This window comes from Morchella importuna (assembly GCF_003444635.1).
Source record: "Morchella importuna strain M04M26 chromosome Unknown Morimp01GS015, whole genome shotgun sequence".
In the NCBI taxonomy this organism is placed as follows: Eukaryota; Fungi; Ascomycota; class Pezizomycetes; order Pezizales; family Morchellaceae; genus Morchella; species Morchella importuna.
Window position 1 is genome coordinate 576,378 of NW_025763412.1, and position 19,914 is coordinate 596,291.

At 49.8% G+C, this 19,914-nt stretch overlaps 8 protein-coding genes across 8 annotated transcripts; 4 read left to right on the top strand and 4 right to left on the bottom strand.

Moving 5' to 3' along the window:
* Positions 1–13: 13 nt before the first annotated feature.
* Positions 14–1,551, top strand: LAJ45_05583 (uncharacterized protein; the record flags this gene model as incomplete). The annotated part of the gene is made up of 3 exons (XM_046115154.1): positions 14–65; positions 198–434; positions 503–1,551. The coding sequence occupies 3 exons, from the start codon at positions 14–16 to the stop codon at positions 1,549–1,551; spliced, it is 1,338 nt and encodes a 445-aa protein (XP_045971676.1).
* A 4,504-nt stretch (positions 1,552–6,055) lies between these two features.
* On the bottom strand, positions 6,056–7,968 carry LAJ45_05584 (uncharacterized protein; the record flags this gene model as incomplete). The annotated part of the gene is made up of 7 exons (XM_046115155.1): positions 6,056–6,183; positions 6,243–6,389; positions 6,449–6,688; positions 6,753–6,865; positions 6,922–7,365; positions 7,416–7,619; positions 7,670–7,968. The coding sequence occupies 7 exons, from the start codon at positions 7,966–7,968 to the stop codon at positions 6,056–6,058; spliced, it is 1,575 nt and encodes a 524-aa protein (XP_045971677.1).
* Positions 7,969–8,366: 398 nt separating this feature from the next.
* LAJ45_05585 (uncharacterized protein) lies at positions 8,367–10,247 on the bottom strand (the record flags this gene model as incomplete). The annotated part of the gene is made up of 3 exons (XM_046115156.1): positions 8,367–8,963; positions 9,016–9,997; positions 10,063–10,247. The coding sequence occupies 3 exons, from the start codon at positions 10,245–10,247 to the stop codon at positions 8,367–8,369; spliced, it is 1,764 nt and encodes a 587-aa protein (XP_045971678.1).
* Positions 10,248–10,516: 269 nt separating this feature from the next.
* Positions 10,517–12,361, top strand: LAJ45_05586 (uncharacterized protein; the record flags this gene model as incomplete). Its single annotated transcript, XM_046115157.1, has 9 exons — positions 10,517–10,535; positions 10,610–10,631; positions 10,701–10,800; positions 10,908–10,976; positions 11,034–11,259; positions 11,321–11,886; positions 11,946–12,081; positions 12,190–12,222; positions 12,285–12,361. The coding sequence occupies 9 exons, from the start codon at positions 10,517–10,519 to the stop codon at positions 12,359–12,361; spliced, it is 1,248 nt and encodes a 415-aa protein (XP_045971679.1).
* A 3,510-nt stretch (positions 12,362–15,871) lies between these two features.
* On the bottom strand, positions 15,872–16,986 carry LAJ45_05587 (uncharacterized protein; the record flags this gene model as incomplete). Its single annotated transcript, XM_046115158.1, has 5 exons — positions 15,872–16,063; positions 16,142–16,535; positions 16,597–16,615; positions 16,670–16,753; positions 16,851–16,986. The coding sequence occupies 5 exons, from the start codon at positions 16,984–16,986 to the stop codon at positions 15,872–15,874; spliced, it is 825 nt and encodes a 274-aa protein (XP_045971680.1).
* A 403-nt stretch (positions 16,987–17,389) lies between these two features.
* Positions 17,390–18,186, top strand: LAJ45_05588 (uncharacterized protein; the record flags this gene model as incomplete). Its single annotated transcript, XM_046115159.1, has 2 exons — positions 17,390–17,526; positions 17,601–18,186. 2 exons carry the CDS (start codon positions 17,390–17,392, stop codon positions 18,184–18,186), a joined length of 723 nt encoding a protein of 240 aa, XP_045971681.1.
* Positions 18,187–18,884: 698 nt separating this feature from the next.
* LAJ45_05589 (uncharacterized protein) lies at positions 18,885–19,230 on the bottom strand (the record flags this gene model as incomplete). Its single annotated transcript, XM_046115160.1, has 2 exons — positions 18,885–18,924; positions 19,040–19,230. The coding sequence occupies 2 exons, from the start codon at positions 19,228–19,230 to the stop codon at positions 18,885–18,887; spliced, it is 231 nt and encodes a 76-aa protein (XP_045971682.1).
* Positions 18,994–19,305, top strand: LAJ45_05590 (uncharacterized protein; the record flags this gene model as incomplete). The annotated part of the gene is made up of 1 exon (XM_046115161.1): positions 18,994–19,305. One exon carries the CDS (start codon positions 18,994–18,996, stop codon positions 19,303–19,305), a length of 312 nt encoding a protein of 103 aa, XP_045971683.1.
* Positions 19,306–19,914: the final 609 nt, after the last annotated feature.

Here is a 19,914-nt window from a genome sequence, read left to right on the forward strand (position 1 = left end):
GTCTGTGGAGAGAATGGTTGGTTGGTGGGGCGAAGGCGGGGTGTTTTGGGTGTTTTGCATGCAGGGTAACCACAGTCGCTATATCTGCAGCTACATGTAATATTGAAATATCATTGATGTTAGATAGATACATCTGAATCTTCACAAAACAATAACCAGCTATGCCCTACAAAGCCCACTCGCTCACCCTCCCTCAGACGTCTTCTCGCTCGCCCTCCACCCGAGCAAGCCCTTACTGGCCACCGGTCTCTCCTCCGGCCATGTCTACACATACAAATGGCCTGAAGACGACGACTCGGACAACGACTCTGGAGATGACGAAGACTCTGTCGCCCACGAACCCAAAGCCGCAGATGGCGGATTCGAAGTCGCCTGGAAGACGCGCAGACACAAAGGAAGCTGCAGACAAGTAGCCTTCAGCGGCGACGGCGACAGTACCACTCTCCCCCCCCCCGGTAACTGCCCTGGATCTCCCCGACTGACTGGCAATTTGCTGCTGCAGCGCTCTACTCAATCGGCACCGACACCCTCCTCAAAGCCGCCTCCTCCGAGACCGGCCGCGTAGCAGCCAAATCCTTCATCCCCCCCCCACGCAGCGGCGCGCCCGACGCCCCCACCGCGCTCCTCGTCCTCTCGCCGCAGCACCTCCTCGTCGGCACCGACACCGGCGCCGTCCACCTCTACGACACGCGCACCCCCACGCTCGCGCCCCCCTCCGCAACATGGAGGGCCGTCCACGAGGACTACGTCTCCTCGCTCACGGCGCTGCCCTCCACCGCCGCATCCACCACCGGCTTCTCGCGCCAGTTCGTCTCGACGGGCGCAACAACACTGACCCATCTCGACGTGCGCAAGACGGGCGCCACGCTCTTCACCTCCGAGGACCAGGAGGACGAGCTGCTGTGCTCGGCCTTCGTCTCGGGGCTGCCGCGCAGGAACGGGCGCGGGGGGGAGAAGGTTGTTACTGGGATGGCGAGCGGGGTTGCGACGCTGTGGAACCAGGGGGAGTGGGCGGATCATGATAATCGTGTCAATGTGGCGAAGGCGTCGGGGGATAGTGTTGATGCGGTGTGTGTGCTGCCGGAGGGGTGGCAGCTGGGGAGCGAGGCGGGGTGGGGCCGCTTTGTGGCGTTTGGGGCGGGGGATGGAAAGGTGAAGGTTGTGAAGATGGGGAGTAATGGGGTTGTGGCGACAATGGCGCACTCGTGGACGGTGGAGGAGGTGCGGGAGGGGGAGGGGACGGGCGAGGAGAGGGTGGAGGAGGGGGTGTTGGCGCTGGGAGTCGACTGTGAGGGTAGGATCGTCTCTGGGGGTGGAAATATTGTCAAGGTGTGGCAGTGGGAGGATGCAGTGGAGGAGGAGGAGGAGGAGGGCTCGAAGAAGAGGACTGGGAGTGATAGCGACGACAGTGACGAGGATGAAGAGGAGGACAGCAGCGACGAGGAGAGGGTATCAAGGAAGAGGAAGAACAAGAAGAGGAAGGGCGGCAAGGGGAAGGCGAGGAGTGTGGGAAGACAGCCGGTCGCAACCTCCTTCAAGGGGCTGGATTAATTAATTAACATGTAAAATAGAAATTAATTAGTAATTAAAGGTTTTGGTTTTCGAATCGTTGGGTCTTTGGGAATGGGGCGGGGTCGTGAGGTGCCCGGCCGGATGATCAATTGAGTAAAAGCCCTTTTGGTTGAGTAACCAGGACAGACGGAGGTCCAGCTCTTAGTTATAGTCGTTGGCTAATTGATATCATAGCCACTTAGTCGGAGAATTCTTTTAACTACTCCCCGGGTGCTATAAATTGTCGAAACGGCCGGAATTCGAGCACTGTTCATGTAACAAGAGTCTCGACATGCAGCGAGTGATAACCTATGACCAGTCATACCCTCGAACCAACCTAGCTAGCCTACACCCCTTCAGGTCGAGATCGACACTAAATCTCTTGCCTCCAGTAGATTAACGTCTATGATTTCATTCGGTTTGGTACTTTTAGACGCAGCGCAACTTCATTCCCCACCGGCATTACACGCGGTGTTGGTGTTGATCTGACTTTTTGATAACAGAGCTTCTACATATGTAGCTACCAGTATCACAGCACCCCAGCCCCATTCCCGCATCTACATGTCTTGAGGAGATTTGAGAAGCTCCGAAAGATGGGATCGAGGTAGGCCCGAGGAGGGGGAGACTGTCATTACTGGGAGGCGAGAAAGAACAAGGGAAGCCCAAGCCCGGTGTATGGTCCGTCACAGTTGACCGGCCTTTCCCATGGGGCTAAAAGGCCGGCCGGGGCGAGAGATTGGACAGCTGCAGAGATTTACTCGGATCCAATGATTTGTAATGATTTGTTAGTACTGGCGAATCTTTCGGCCCCCGTGAAAAAAGAAAATATTGCCACAGGGAGGATCTAGGAATCAAACCTCTTTCTTCAAAAGTCAGGATTTCACGGCTGGAACTGGAATGAATATACGGGCTCAATAGATTGATATATATTACTATAGTTACGTTTCCGGGACTGTGGTGATCGTGGACGAGATAATTAGTAGGTTTGGGTTTGTGGCTAGCTAGATGTACTAAGCTAGCGTACGTACGAGCCCCCCATGCAGCTAACAGCACCAAAGGAATCAAGATGAACATGGGTTGGACGTGGCCTAGCGGTATAGAGGTCACACTCTGTATCGAAAAAGTGAGCGTTCAACCCCCTCCGGACGTAGAAAAGACGTAGCAACCAAAGCAGTGTTGTGAACTTTTTGTTCTTTGTTAAACTTTGGTGGGGAATCGTGAACTACATGTACTTATCGACTTATTGGAAAGGTTTTGAGCTAGTCTAGTCATAGTGTACTATCCACCACATACGAGGTTCTCTAGGCGGCCATGACCATAGTTTATGAGGACCATCAAGTCTCGAGTGATAATTCATGAATATATTTCTTACAACAAGGTTTAAAATCTTACGGGAAGATTCAGGAGTAGTACGATTTCTTTACTAAAAGATAGATATGGAAACTAAACCTATGTACACCCTATCAACTAAACCAAAGGGCTCAATCCTTGGCTTGGCTCGGTCTTAGTTTTAGGATGATCAAGGTCATGACATGTCACTCGCAGTTCCGACATGTATGTACTTGGGGGAGACTAATTGTCTACGGAGGTGGAAGACTCGAGATTTTTGTTTGAAGTTTCCTGCTGGATCACGAAGAGTAGGATTCCGTATCTGTGGGGGGGGAGAGGAGACGGAACTCGCTTCCGGAAAAGAGCAGAGAAAGGGCGGAATCGTAGTACGTGTACTACATCGCTCGTAGCACATTGCGTGACTGGGGAGAGATCTAATTGCTGCAAACAGTCAGCTCTTGGGATTATCAGTCTACAGTGGGTGAGGGAGGACTCGAGCGTTTTGGTTAGTTTCACACGGCGTCACGAAGAGCACGGTTTTGTTTCTACGGGGGAACTACGGAGAACTATGTACATTGATGATATCTAAAATTTGGGGGCCAGGGGGAAGGGAACGGAGCTTACATGCTTACAAAAAGAGGGCGAGAAAGGCATAAAAAGATGCGAGAATTCAGCCGCTGAGAGCCAACGAGTGCCGAAGAGAGCCAAAGAGCCAAAGAGCCAAAGAGCCAAAGCCAACAGGAGCCGAAGGAGAGCCGGGTGGAGCAAATATTTTTTTGTCATCCCCTCGCAACAGCCAGGAAGGGGCGAGAAGGGGGAGCCAGGGGAACAGGAGGAGAGCCAAAAGGAACAGAACCAAAAAAAGCCAAAAGGAACACAATAGGAACTCCCCGCCCAAAAAAGCCGAAAAAGACCCACAAAGCCAAAAGGAACCAAAAGAGCCAAAATAAAGGTAAGGATAAAAAAAAACCCATAAAAAATCTACAAAGCCAAAAGGAATCAAAAAAAGAGCCAACAGGAACCCCCTCTCCCAAAAAAAAAAAAAGCCAAAAGAACCCCACAAAGCCAAATGGAACCAATTTTTTTTTTCATCATTTCCTCGCAACAGCCAGGAAAACAATGAAAAAGAAGCGCAAGCACTCCCCAAAAATAGGGGCCCCCCAGGTAAAGGGACCACGCTTTTTTTTGCACAGAGCACACACCTTTCAGAACCTTGGGCTGCACCATCTCGAAAGGAACCCACAATTCCCGAAGGAAGAGTGAGACCCCAACTAGACAGGCTAGGTAGGCTAACGTGTGCTCTAGAGAAGAAAGATGGGAGTGGGGGAAGCAGGCCTTATAAAGCTTGCTCCATTTTCTTTCCGCCGACCTCGCAATCTTGGCACCTAAAAGGTTAGGTTTAGGGTACGTACGTATATCGTATATGTTGGGTCTTCTGCTCGTGCGCTGCTGGTGAGTGAGGTTTAGATTGCGTACGTACATACATGTAGGCTCCTCCCTTTCTATTGCTGATGTTCCCCTTCTGGCCCCCAGAGGTGCAGTACCCCATCCAAGATGTAACACTGTATGAGTTCGCCCCATCTTGCACCCCTTCTACACACGGAAACATAGAATAGACAAACACATCGTGTTGTCCCACACACGCAGCCAACTTAATACCTACGCCGCTCTATGACCGTACATGTACGTGCAGTGCAGAATTAAGAAACCTACATACTTTTAGTATACCACTTGACGTTGATAATTCCCTCACTGAAGCCCAAACGTCTTGTTTTTGCCTCTCACACGTAGAAGCAATTCTCTACAATCCACCATCCACCACACCTTTGTTTCCTAAGAGCTTGACCACTCTCTTGAGAAGCACATCTAATTAGCCCCCGCAACTCCTATCAAAAGGCCATCAGCCCGAGGAAAAGAAAAGAGCGGAGCCCTCGGGGGTGGCTTTCTAGATTCATGGCTGTCAACCAGACCTTCTTTCCCCACGAAGAAACCTGGAGTTTCCCGCTTACGACGTAAATGAAGATGACTCTCGAGATCTCGCCTACCTACGCAATGGTGAGAAACCGTGGGTGACGAACCCACGAGGAAAGAAGAAGTTGCCGGGGTTGGGGGAACGACATAGAAACCGAAATGCGACCCAGGGCCTTGTAATAGATACAGTGGGCGCATCAGAAGGTGGCCCACAGACCAGAGAAGAAGAAACTACAATAACTCCCCTTCACTTAAAGCCAGAAGGCGATGAAGAGCTAGAAGATAACAAAACCCAAGTTCCGAATCAATTCAGTCCTTACTGTTTTTCTCCTTCGAAACCAATCGTTCAAAATACCCATTTTGCGTCTACTTTCCACACCCCCATCGATAATATATCTGCAGAAACAAGTTACAGGTCGAAAGTTCAGTGTTCCGTGTGGTTTCCCACCTTGTTTAGCTCGGAGGAATTAAGCGTGACGCCCGAGTGATAATCCATGCAGAAATATCTTGGCAGCCTCGCTGGTTGAATCAGTGACCCTCATCGAAATCAACGTGCAAAAATTTATAATGAAATTCATTTCTATTACAAAGATCATTTGGGTCGCTCCGCGTTGTGATCAGCAAAGATGTGCCAGATTCAAGGTTTAGTACGTTAGGGTCGAGGATGGGTACGTAAGCCATCCTGCTATGGATGCAGTTCGTTAGTTGCCCACACTTACATGTATCTATCGAAAGTGCAGTATGGTAGACATCATGGAGTGAATAATGCTTACCGGCTGAGAATGCCCGGTGTGGGAGCGACGCTCTCGAGAGACGATACAGACCACGCAAGTCTCTTGTCGCCCGGGACTTCTCCGCTATACCCAACTAACTAGCCTGATATGCCAGGAACTGAAGAGCTCTTAGTTCTGATGGAAGAAAGCATTCTTCTATCATAGACCAAAGCCTTCCTCTAACGAGGAGATGGCTTATGGATTTAGCTAGGTTCTGTTTCTCGAGGGCACCTAGTTAGAAGTGTATTTTCCTCCTTTTGACAAACAGGCGGCAGGATACTCCAGCGTTTACGAGGAATCTTCGAGATGTTCCTCGATATTATGGAATAGATTTACAAGGAACTAAATGTCACACTTTCCCGCTGAAATCCTCTATTAATCACTATGGTATCCCACTCGCTGACCGCGTTACTACAAATCAAACCGTCCTATTAGAACTCCATGGCATCCCCAGCGCCCTCATCTCTTTCTCTCTTGATCCTGTTTTCGTCCCTTAGTAGGCCTGCAACAAAGTTCTTGAAAAAGTCTACGTATGGCTTTAAAGAGGTTTTATCACAATCTACTCACACTGATTAGCAAAGAACAGAAGACGAGAGGGTAGGTATGAATAATACACACCATCGACCTTCTCCCCATCCGCAGCACCGGCTCCGGGATTTTCTTTATTCCACGAATCAATTTCGCCCAACAGTTGTGACACTGTTGGAACATCGGCTGGGTTAAACTCCTCGGGTCTCGAAGAATCGATGGGTACACACACACGACCTGGGCATACTCATTAGCACACATTTACCCAACCGCGTAGGTAGTATCAGTATACATACCGGTTCCTGGATGCACGCAAAATGGGCTTTTAAGCAAATGGTTTAAATGTTTGGACACCTCTACATCCAACCTCGGATACATATATTCGAGGATGACGTCTTGTTTCGAGTCTCGAAGCTTCTTTGGGTCAATAGTTGATGATACGCCGGCGCCGGCGAGTGCGTCTATGTCATCCCATTTACTAGTGCTTGGGCGGTTGTCGTGGCTATCCCACTTTTTGCGGAGGGCGTCGTTGAGCTCTGGTTTAGTAAGTTAGTTTATTATTTAGGATGGCGGAAGAGATAGAGGTATGAGCGGGCATGCCTTTATCAGGGAGGAGAGAGAGCAAGTGCTCGGCGCGCTCGGTTTCTCTCCAAGGATCTTGATTGCGAAGAACGTCTTTCTTGAATGGATCTCGTAGGATTCCCAGACTCCGCCTAAAATCCAAGTTAGCCCACACGTGTACTACTAAAGGGGATAGAGGTAAACCCACGCCAAATGTGGGTGCAGCGGCCTCCTAACATTGACCTTCTTGCCCGCCTGATTACCACCCTTAATGACTTCTAAATAAGATATTACCGCCCTCCTCTTCATATCATCCAATGCCCTCGCTCTGCGATCACACACCCAGGCGTGCGCTCCTCTTCTACCTGAATAGACCCACATGATGTGTTTAAACCCAAGATCATCCCTCAGCGCGGCATCCACGATCTTTATTGCAACAGTGATGAACTGCCAGCACTTGATGCAAATATTTGCTTTATCACAGCACGTGCGCACCTCATCATAATCCGTCAGATCGATATCGAATACCAGCTCCTTCGTAAGCGGGCGCAACGCCGACTTTCGCAATACTTTTCGGTCACGCGGGTTTGCGCTATATACAGGGCCAATCTCGAAACGTGAAGGGTTCAGACGAAGGACCTCTTTGCGCATCCTACAAAAGGTTAGTATTTGGGTATCACAAGAGGTAAGAAGTAGACTTGCGAGTCAGCGGTCGGAAATGCCTGATAACGTAGGTATATATCATTTTGGAGTGTGAATGCGAACTCACGGTGTCCAAAGTCATTGCTGGGTACTGGCGAGTGGTTGAGCCATTGGAAGAGCGTACGGAAAGGGAAGAGGCGCTGGTAGAACGCGATCATTACCTCCGGGTCGGAGGGACGCAATGTAGGCTTGAATACGGGGGTGCTGTTGGATCATTAGTTTGACCCCGACTCGGAGGAGAAGGGCGGGCTTACTCTGCGGCGGCAGACTCAGGCTCGGATTTCACGGGGGTCTCTGATATGAGAAAGTCGGCATCATCGGCGTCGCCAAGGAAATCTTCTTCATCGTCTGAGAATATGTCTTCGAGTTTGACGGGTGAGTTTTCGTCATCGTCGTCTTCTTCATCTCTTTTGAGGTGGAGGCCCTGGATGTCGGGTTCAGAAGTGGCCTCTACTTTAGATAGAGGAACTTCAAGAAAGTTAGATGGCGTTTCGGGGGCATCAGGGAGATCGTAGTCTTCTATGTCGACAGAGGATTCTTTAGAGGAAGGCATTGCGATCGTGGTATATATATGTGAAATAAATGTGAAATAATATGGTGGGATCGTTATGAGGTGTGAGGTTTGTGGGAGACGCGTCGTTTGGTGGACGCGTTAATTGACTTGGCGGTTAGTTAACTGGTGCCTGCAGCTGAGACTCAGCACCGATATCCATTACTACCGTGTCTTTCCTATCATCCAACATATATAAAGTTAAAAGGGCATAAAATTAACCATTGAGATATTACACATATTCGACCGCTTCAAGATTAAACCTCACCAATATCATATTCAGTAAATAAAAGAAAAAAAATACCAACCCTGATAAGGTCAATGATCGGCCGTGAACTACATAAATTTTTACTAAAGTGCTTTTGTATGTTACAGCCCCGATATCCGAATTGCTGCACAAACTACCTTCCCCACAAGCTGCCCAAGAAGCCACCCTTCTTCGTCTCTGCCTTGCTCTCCTTTTCCTTGGTTTCTACAACAGCCCTTGGTCCACCATCACCCGGGTACTCGATAAAGTTCCACGCAACATCCAAGAACACTGGCTTTACCGGGACCGGTGAAACTTTTGGTGGCCATTGCACAATTCCATTTTCAAAATCAAAGTCTTTACCCTCAGGGTACTTGTCTAGCCTTTCCAATACAACCCCGCTGTTACCCCCTTTCGTGGCTGTTTTGGCGGCAATATTGTCCATCTCTACTAGTGCTTGGAATCGCGAAACTTCGCCTTTGAGACGTGTTCGTATTTCAGAAGCAGTTTCTGAATCAATCTCGAGCCCTTTGTGGGAGGGGATAGAAGCAGAGGAAACATGGGGTGTGGAGACATAGGACAGGGCACGGTTAAGGAGGGCCAGTGCGTTTCTACGGTTGGAGAGGAGGGCGTGCGATTGTGCGATTATTGCACATTTGGAGGCTGAAAAATATGCCTTTTTGCTGTCAAGCTCTTTAGTGAATTCTTCATCACGAGCGACACCTGGAAGGTCGTAGACTTGTTCAAGACTCTAGAAGGTGCTGTGAGTTTAACGCTTCAGGCTGGGAGTTATCGAATCCTACCTGCAAGATAGCATCGTACAGAGCTACCTCCTCTTTCAAGTGCCCAAGCTTCTTAACTCTAATTTCAGGTCCACCTTTTTTCCCTTTCTTTCCACCCTGCGCGATTCCCTGTATCATGACACGATTCCTCGCAACCCTCCAGCAGATCAAAGAGTAGTTGACAACAGTCGAGGTCAGCTGCAGGTTCTGCATCCTTTGATCTTCCATTTTGACATTTTCTGCCTGCAGATCATCAATCGCCTTCTTCGTAGCGTCAACCGCTTCCTGCCATGCAGCCAAAACATCATCAAATGCCTCAGTAGAAGCTGCCTCTCCAGGTGTTTTAGCGTAATACGCATTTTCCACAGCTTGTGCACCTGCCAAAGCGACTGATATTTCCGCATTATCCACCGGAGCAGAATGGGAGCGCCAAGTCACTGACGAGACAGAGCCCGCAGTGCCTGCCATTGGCGTGTCCTCATCGGACTCAGAGAAGATGCTGGGGTCCAATGCTTCAATTACAGTTACCACCTTCTCAGCTTGTTCGCGCGGGAAATACTTTCGGGAGATGGTGGCAACACCCATGTTCCTTGGAAGCTGTAGCTGGTAAGCGGAGTACCTTATGCTTGGGTCGATAGTGCTGGTCAACTGGTCTCTATATAGCTCGTTCTTGTTGCTGTTGAGTAGTACAGAGTAGATGATCCTAGCTTCAGAAAAGGCTACTATTGAAGCTTCCCAATGGGATTTCTCGAAAGCTTCTGAACCGCGCAGAGAAGCAGCATAGGCGTGTGCCTCTAGTACGTCCTTCTCTGTGGCTTTTGAGACGGGGTCTGAGAGGAGGGTGCACAATGCTGTTGCATGGGTATAGGCCTTATGGAGGCGAGAAACAGAGTGGGCGCGCATTGCTGGGGTAGCTGTAGAGGCATCGTCGGCGAGTAGTGATTTCAAGTGCATTGCGTGGGAGTATGCCCGTTCAGAGGAATACAATAGTAAATGAATATGCCTAGAATTCTCATGATAGCTCAGTATAAACTTCAAAAACATGTAAATATAACTTGGGTAATATACGTATGATCATTTCCGACATCTTCAGCAGTCAATGGAGGCTGCTGCGCGAACTTTTTCTTGTTTGCACGTCCAAGGCGTTTCCGGAGAGTTGCTAGCCGACGTGAGCACATCCCTCGAACGGCATTGTAGTCGCCCAGCAGGAGAGCCTCCTGGCGGAGGTTTGATACGAACGAAATGATGTCCATGGCTTCGTAAGTTGAAGTTATGGGTCTCCCTGTGTAACTTCTCGACCTAAGCTCTGATGGTTTGGTGGGGTCTGGTTTAGTCTGGGTTGAGGGGGTTCCCGCGTCTTCCCGCCAACAGCGTACCCGTCATCACTAGACTTGAGCCTCATTAGTGGCTGTACCACCGGCAACGCCCCGTGGAGAGGCTCTCCCCCGCTCATTACAACGTCAGCTCACCTGTCAACAACAGCCACCAATATATCCCCTATAATCTTTGTTAATCTTCAAATATGTCAGAAGCACCTATCGGTACACTTTCCCCTATCTTCAACCTCAATGGTATGTGTTTTTGCCGGCTAACTTGGAACTCTCTCTTGGGGTAGTTCTTGATGGTGGAACTGGTTTGTAGGTTCTCCGGAAGCTCCCTGTTTTTGGCAAGAGCTCCAGACTGACGCAGAATACCAATTCTTAAAGCCTCAAGGTCGGATATGCCGGTCAGAACTTCCCCGAGCATCAGTACCCATCCATTGTTGGACGTCCGATTCTGCGAGCGGAGGAACGTCAGGGAGACATAGTACGGATACCTCCCCATTGGGTCTTATTCTTGGCAGTGCAAGGGAGGCACGAGGGAAGGAATTGGAAGCACGAGGACATATAATTGACCTAGATACTGGCGTGTAGGTGGTGAAAGACATCATGTGTGGAGATGAAGCTGCTGCTGCGAGGTCAATGCTGCAGATCACGTATCCGGTGAGCTCTATACTTGAACTGCAGTACACCTCGGCCAAGTTACTAACTCCATCGTAGATGGATAACGGTATCATTAAACGATGGGACGACATGCTGCACGTCTGGGACTACACCTTCGCCGAGAAGCTCCAGATCGACCCCACTGGTCGCAAAATCCTTCTTACCGAGCCCCCGATGAACCCTCTCGCCAACAGGGAGAAGATGTGTGAAGTTATGTTTGAACGATACAATTTTGGTGGTGTATATGTTGCCATCCAGGCTGTACTTGCTCTATACGCTCAAGGTACGCGGTAGCTCCCCGTGTTTACTTGGCCCTGAGCTCCAAATAACAGCTTGATCTCTAGGTCTTAGCTCTGGTGTTGTTGTCGATTCTGGGGATGGTGTAACCCATATTGTCCCTGTCTACGAGAGTGTCGTTCTCAACCATCTTACAGCACGACTTAACGTTGCAGGTCGTGACGTCACCCGCCAGCTTATTAGTTTGCTGCTTCGCCGCGGTTATGCCTTCAACCGCACAGCTGATTTTGAGACTGTGCGCCAGATGAAGGAGAAGCTCTGCTATGTCAGTTACGACCTTGAGCTTGACAACAAGCTTGCCGAGGAAACTACTGTCCTTGTTGAAAACTATACGCTCCCTGACGGTCGTGTGATCCGCGTGGGCAGTGAACGTTTCGAAGCGCCGGAATGTATGTTCCAGCCTCACCTTGTCGACTGTGAGCAGCCCGGAATCGCAGAGATGCTGTTCAACACCATTCAAACTGCCGATGTCGATGTCAGGACCTCTTTGTACAAGGCTATCGTGCTTTCGGGTGGTTCTAGCATGTACCCCGGTCTGCCAAGCAGACTGGAGAAGGAACTGAAGCAGCTATGGCTTACCAGGGTCCTCAACGGCGACCCAACCAGATTGAGCGTGAGTTTCCTAGTTCTAGTATTCGGTGGATTAATTACTGACCAGATTCAATTTATCAGAAATTTAAAGTCCGTATCGAAGACCCCCCGCGAAGACGCCACATGGTCTTCCTTGGTGGAGCTGTGCTCGCAAACATCATGGCAGAGCAAGAAGCTATGTGGATCTCCAAGGCGGAGTGGGAGGAGCAGGGGACGCGTGCGCTCGAGAAGCTGGGACCAAGATAGATACCGTAGACAGGCGTGATGGTAATCATCGAAAAATCATTATTTTATTGCCCCCCTTTTTACCTTGCATTTTATCTAGCCTCTTATCCCTTTTTCTTTTATTGCTGCCAAGGTGTGTATTTGTGTAAATTGTTTTCGTGTGCGTTGAGAAACACTAAAATGGGTCCCGGATAGCTTTGGCGGAGTCATATCGACATATCTACAGGTTTTTTGCGATACCATTCCCGGGATGCATGGCACGGTTGTTTTAATAGAAATCGTTGTTTATGCGTAGACTCTGCCCAGTGTTTCAGAATTTATTGTTGTGTCGTGACTATAACTCATCTCCAGTAGCTATGTAGCTCTTGCCTAGAAGCTTACTGGGAGAAACATTATTGTACAGCTCCTCCGTGGTTTCTAACTCACTAGAATGGAAAAGGAGACCACGGACTCAGAGATGGAGAGAACAGTGGGTAAACCAGGAAAATACATCCCCATCTAATTATAGAGATGAAAAGAAATACCCAACAGAGAACTTGCTCAATTAAAAAAAAGTATTGCCCCTCAATGGCGTCAGTGATATGTTGTCATATGTCGAGGGCAGAGACTGTAGCCTAATTGAGTATTGAAGCGGAAATCCTTTGTAACCTGGCACAAAAACTCTGCATGTTTTTTAGATCGAAAACGGCCTTATATATCTTAATCGCACGTCCCCTTTGCACAATCCATTATTCTCATAATTCCATATAGACACGGCTTTCTATCTCAGTCATGAAAAAAGATATCTGAACTGATAGTTTGGCACCTTGAGAAGAAGGTTGAGCTCTGCAATCGCCCGGCTCAATTGCACTTTAGGAGCACGCATATGGGACAAAATCGACCACATCCCATTACCACTGAACATCTCGTATAAAGGAGTTTCATACACGCCCACTCAATAAAAAAAAACTACATACCAAATGAAGACGTTGTGCTATTGGTAGGATTTTTAATATCATCTTCGAGATATTGAGAATGACTACCGAAGTAATGGCTTCTTGAATAGATGTCAAATATCTTACTCACCTAGAATCTACTAAGCTCTAGATAAAAACTCTTTATATTCTAGTGCGAGGCTAGGCTTTCCCCAATAGAATACATATATTTGCTCCAAAGAAGACACAGTATATCCGAGTGATAATCCATGATCACAAACACTAGAATAATATCTCTCCGGCGTCGTAGAACCGCCAATGCATGTCTCATCACCTTGTACGATATGATAAATGTAAACTCTAACGGGGGACGATACTTGGAGAGATCTCACAGTGTCCAGCGACACTTAGCACCCCAGATATATTCTTGTGAAGACATCTGGAGAGAAAAGCTTAAAGCCATCACTACGGTCTCCCCCGCACTTATTTCTTTCAGCTTCAATCCGGTAATGGTAATGCGCTGATGTGTAAAAAAAAGTACGGCGTCGAGGACCTGGGTTCGATTGAGTTAAACGCTAATACGCTGGGTGTCATTTCGCACCAAGTGCCGCCAAAACATCAAATAAACCAGACTCCAGCTCAAATACGCTAAAATCAGAACCAGAGTTATGGGGGTCGCGATGGCCTAGTGGGAACGAGTCAGTCTAAAACTGCTCGTATACCACTCCTAGTAGAGGTCATTCAACATGGGGCCATCGTTCGTACCCCCCCCCCCCCGGTATCACAATGTATATATATACCATCTCGCCAAAGCAGTACCCATATCAGAGGGCACGTAAGTCTTTTGTTGTGGAAAATGAATAGCAGCCATCGATGCAGTTGCTTGCTATAACGAAAGACTCAATCATCAGGTAAGTGAGTGGCCCGACTGAATTCTCCAGGGTAACTGGGTGGGATCACACTCGTGTTTGCTCTCTTTTTATGTTGCAACCCCCATGATATGCACGATTCACGACAAGACCGAAGCACACGCATGTTGACCGCATTACACTTGCACGGAGTACGTACGTTGTCTAGTCAGCATCACCCTGAGAACTTGCCCAACCAATCAAATCTTCACAAAGTGGGAATAAACTGAGATATAACTAATTTCAAACCAAGTGGCTACTTGAGAAGAAAAAGCCTGGATTTGATCATGAATGATCACTCGCATAAACCCAGCCAATCAGCGTTAGATGTGCGTTGTCGTAAGCACACGAGTGATAATATATGACGTAAATTCTACCTCCATACGAAGTGATATCTTCACGATGGAAATGGAATTAGCAAGGCGATCTGCGGAGTAGAAGACTTATAGCATAGTCCTGTCATGCCTATGTTGCCACAATTCTAACCAGAAAACACAATAATCTCGGGATCTTCCAAAAGACAATAAAAGAAAGAAAAAAAGTTCCCAACCCTCATCCCCTGCAGCGGGGTTTCAAGCTGGTAATCTTTATTCCTCGGTCCGGGCATGGGTTGAACGCGCGCACTCAAGACACAGCAGGTAAAGAGACAATGGCTCAAATACCGCTAGGCCATCCAACCCATGTGCTTATCATTGTCTTTTTGATAGTCTTGAGGGCATGGACTGGGTTTCTTAGCGTGAACTTTAAATATGCGGCCCAGGCCGACGTCAGAGAAGAGGGCCCCCCCCCCAGACCCCTTCGTTACTATCCTATAATTGTTCCATATGGCCAATACTTGAACTCTTCAACAGAAATCGATTATATCGGCGTTCAGGGGACCGCATTTAGTAAACGAAATCGACAGTAACTTAGTGGCTCTGTCAGACTAGCCCACTCCCTGACCCAATATGCCTGAATGCCTTCACGCGCCGCACGGGTTAAGGTGCAGATTCATTCGACACTCCAAACTAGCAGATATAATCTTGAGTCTGCCTGTATAAATACCGCAGCGTGAGTACTGATGCAGAGCCAATGCTCCATCCCCCCCCCCCCCCCCTTCTCATTCACCTCCGTGAATTAAAGTAACAATTAACATATCATCCACCAAATTCTTTACCCCCCCCTTTCGATACCAAGGTCATATCAACATTGCAACCCCACCGAAAACCACACCAACACACCCACTCAGCATCCACCCCCACCCCTAACGCCTATCACATCCCCACTATAACATCACAACCTACTCACCAATGTACACCAATCAACGGATACAGTTTTACAAAACCTACTTACTGCAGCTATGTTTCTTCTCTGACCTCTTCGTACTTGCGTAGGTATCCACAAATTATATCTTTTCGATCATTGACATTACCGGAAGCGACCACACCTTGAGCAAAGGGCAGGGGATGCACAGTACTACATAAGGACATGTAGTAATACAACCGACACTCCCAATAAGAGTACGGAAATACCACGAGATTGTACTAACCTTTATAGAACAGTTGCCCTTCTAGATATCTCAGGGTTAGATAGATTTGGCGGAGTAGGAAATTCGCTTTTGGGGATGAAGGGTTCGCAACTACTGAATTTGGTAGAGTGGGAAGTTCACTTTTGGTGGCTAGCTTGCGCACCGGGCTCCTTATGGGGCGAGTGTTCCTACGGAGGGTACCCTTATAGTGGGAGTCGGCTATACATATCTCACAGCTAGTTATGTAGGCCACGTATATCAATCAGCGTCACTCGTCATCACCACCTGCACACCCTACCCCCCCCCCCCCCCCCCGGCCCCCTGCCCCACCAAGTATCACCAAGTCTCACACCACATCCCAAACACAAAACCACAAAGCCACGATATCAATTGCTAATTTTCAATTCACCCTACTACAGGAGATCTTAATTGCAGTAGCCACACAAAGAATCTCTAAGCATCAATCTCCATGCTATCCGCCGCAGCCCCAGACGCCGCCAGATCCACAATCGTGACGTACTTTTTCAGATCCTTCTTCTCGATGACAACCTCCTTCAGGTACGCTGTGGTGCCGCGCGCAAACTTGTACGACTGCTCCTTCGGCATACGTTCGTTGGGGGTGAGGTAGTTGCGCATGAGTGTCGCCTACGCACCCGCTGTTAGTCACACACACCACACCCAAGCCGCGGGGTGGGGAGGCAGAGGGGTGTTGTTGTTGCTTACCTTCTCCTCCGTAATCACACACACATCCACATTACTCCCAGACCCCAAATCATTAAAGATACCCGCCTGAATCGCCTGACTGCATAGCTCTATGGCCTCCTCCCTGGTGAGGTTCTTCTTCCACATCGTCTCAAAGATCGCCATCGCGGCCAGCGATCCCGAGCCCATGGTGACATACGGCAGCTTATCCGTGGACCCGTGGGCGTGCACGGTGAACAGGTGCACGCCGGTGGGGTCGACGCCGGCCACGACGAGGTATGCGCCGATGTGGCCCTGGTGGCGGAACAGGTGCTGCTTGAGGAGCGTCATGCAGGTGACGACGCGGGGCTTGCGGCCCGTGCTGAGGGAGTGCAGCTCGAGGGAGGAGGAGATGAGGGAGGTGGTGAATTCGGTGCTGTGGTGGGGTTAGTGGGGGTGCTTGCAGTCAGGCGGGGAGAGGGGGGGGGGGGGGTTACTCGGCGGCGGTTCCGGCTCCTGGGGGATGTTAGCTTTATATCGTTGTATAGTTTGAAGAAGGAAGAGACGAACCGGCACACCATATCTGCGGAGCGATGTAGTGCAACTTCTCACAGTTCTTATCAGCCACAATCGGGCCGCTGGTAGCTCTCGTATCTGTTCCACCGCACATCCATCAGCACCAAGCTCCATCACCATCACCATCTCTATCCGCATCTCTATCTCTATCAAGAAGGAAGGGGGGTGTTCCAACCAGCAGCTATGACAACCCCTCCATCGTATATGCACCCGACAATGGTGGTACCCGTGGACGTAGCTTTGGGCAGCGGCATGCCTCTCGCATGGAGGGCGGCATTACGGGTGTGGTTTGAGAAGTCGAAGCCGGGCATTCTGGATATCTATTTTTTCTTGATGGGTGGTGATGGAGGGGGGGTTGTTGGTGGTTGATGGAGTTGATTGTGGGTTGAGGTGCTGATTGACTGAGCTCTCCAACTACTTACTCCTCCATCATGCAGTTGTCCCCCACCATGGCCCGTCGTTGCTGTGCTGCTTGGCAACCGAGTCTTGGCAGCTGGTCTTGCGTTGCAGGGATTACAAGGGCAGCGACGGTTACCCGGACGGCGCGCTACAGCAGCCGGATATTTTGCAGCTGGGAGTCTGGGACAACAACTATCACACACCCGGCTCTCAACTATCGACTCTACCTTCCACGACCAAGTCCAGCGCCACTACAACAACAACACCAAGAACCTTCTCACCACCACCGTAAAACCACTACTACTCCCATAAGCAATGGCATACGAAGGCCGTGTCGGCTCCCGCTTCGGCGGCGGCGGTGTCGCCTCGCACTCCGCCTCCAACCAGGACCGCCGCGAGCGTCTCCGCAAGCTCGCACTTGAGACCATTGACCTCGACAAAGACCCCTACTTGTAAGCCCCCTCCCCTCCCCCACTGTCTCTACCCCCCCCCCCCCCGGGCCACCTCCCCACTAACACACGCGTAGCTTCAAGAACCACGTCGGCTCCTTCGAATGCCGCCTCTGCCTGACCGTACACCAAAACGACGGCTCCTACCTCGCGCACACCCAAGGCCGCAAGCACCAAACCAACCTCGCCCGCCGCGCCGCGCGCGAAGCCAAAGAAGGCCGCAACCTCGACCCCATCACGGGCCTCCCGCAAGGCATGATCGGCCAGCAGCTCATCGCGCCGCGCAAGAACCTCATCAAGATCGGGCGGCCCGGCTACAAGATCACCAAGCTGCGCGACCCCGTGACGCGGCAGCTGGGCCTGCTCTTCCAGCTGCAGTACCCCGAGATCGGCACGGAGATTAAACCAAGGTACCGCTTCATGTCGGCGTTTGAGCAGCGCGTGGAGGTGCCCGCGGATAAGAATTTTCAGTATCTGCTTGTGGCGGCGGAGCCGTATGAGACGGTTAGCTTTAAGTTGCAGGCGAGAGAGGTGGATAGGAGTCCCGGGAGGTTTTGGACGCATTTTGATGCGGATAGCAAGGAGTTCTTTTTGCAGCTGTTTTTTAAGACGGAGAGGGAGGAGCGGTATGCGGGGGTGCCGGGGCTGGCGCCGAGGAGTTAGGGTGGGAAGGATTGGGAACTGTAGCGGCTTTTCTTCGTTTTTTTCGTCTCAGTGATTTTGAATGGTTTGTGCTTTGCGCTCCTATTTTTGTGTGTGTGCGGATGAGAGGTTCTGATGGTTGCTAGATCTTAATATTACCTTATGTACACTACAAAATGCGACTTGGCTTGCTAGCTTTTGGAAATGGCGGGCGTTGCGTGACATAGAATAAAATTGGAACGACCGTCTGGCGTAACACGATTGTTGATAAATGCTGAACGTTGAGTGTCGCCAGGTTGGGTCGGGCTGGCGCTTCTAACTGGCATAAAAAAGACTATCGGGAAACTGCCAGTCTACTTTAACCTTGTAGCACCATGCCATGTCCCAATCACATAGTATCAACCAAGTCTTGGCGGATGCGAGTGATAGTTCATGTTTACAACCCCATCATGTGTGCTCATTCATAACTACAAGAAAGTACATGCAGTGAAAAGTTTGGATAATAAGAAGAAAAAAGGAATATGAATTACGGGCCTGTTTGATCCATTGGATGGACACAAATACCATGATATTGCAGCCCAACAGAATAGTACTGTGCGTGGTATTTTAGGTGTCTTTGGAGGTGAAACATCAAAACCAACATGCAGGCCCTAACGAACGTCATGTATTATCAATCCCCATATTTATTACTACCTAGCCTCCCCACAACCTCCTACCTCTCATTCGGCCGCGCCGGTCATTCGCAATAACAACGCCCCGCTATTAGCCAATATAACCGCAATAATAAATAAAAACCGCATCCACCGAATCAAAAGCTTCATAGCCCCCATGCTCTCACAGCAAAAGTCTGCCGCACCGCTACTCTCGTGCTTACTTCTTATTCGCCGCCTCGCTCCTGGCCACCTGCATCCTCAGATCGCCGCACGGGCCGCACACAAAGCGGTGAATGATGAGCAGCACCACCTCGCCCATGCCCGTGGGGCAGGGCCCGCGCTGGCAGTACCGCGTCGCCATATACTGCCCGATGCAGCGGCACTCGTAGATGAAGCGGATCCAGGAGCACATTTTGGGTTTTTGTGGTGTGTTTATGGTGGTTGTGGTGATTATGGATTGGTGTGGTGTGGAGTGGTTGTAGGCTAGGGATTGTAGATGCTGTTTGCGGATCTAGGATGTGGTGGAGGTTGGGTGGTAGATATACGCCCCGGGCCGTGTATGTATGCATTCGTGGCTTTTTGTAAAGACAGCTTGTGGTTGTGCTTTGGTCTTGAGATGTGGCCGTAATTGATGCAATACTCAGAACGGTATGGGAACCTACAGCGCCCCTGGTTGACCAAGGCCACAAAACACCACACATACTCCTGTCTCTGCAATCTTGTCTCTCTGCAGCAACTCAATGAACCCACCAACCACCCAGCCAGACCCTCGCTACGACACTCCACCCCGAGTGATACACCATGACTCACCAGCCCACCCATGGCCCCACGTCCCATGTCAAGCAGAGTAACAATTGTAATCCCCCCGGCCGTGTCGATCAACAATAATAATTGTAATCCTTACAAACCCACGCAAATCCGTGACATCCAGCAGCAGCACTGCACGTGATCGCCCCCAGCCAATGACATCACACCCGCACCCTCCCTTCTCGGCGATAAAGTACCTACCCCACACCTTACCACCGAGCTTGTCTCAAGCTATATATCCCGCAATAGTACCTGCAATACAAGTAGGTACCAATTCCAGGGCCTCAGC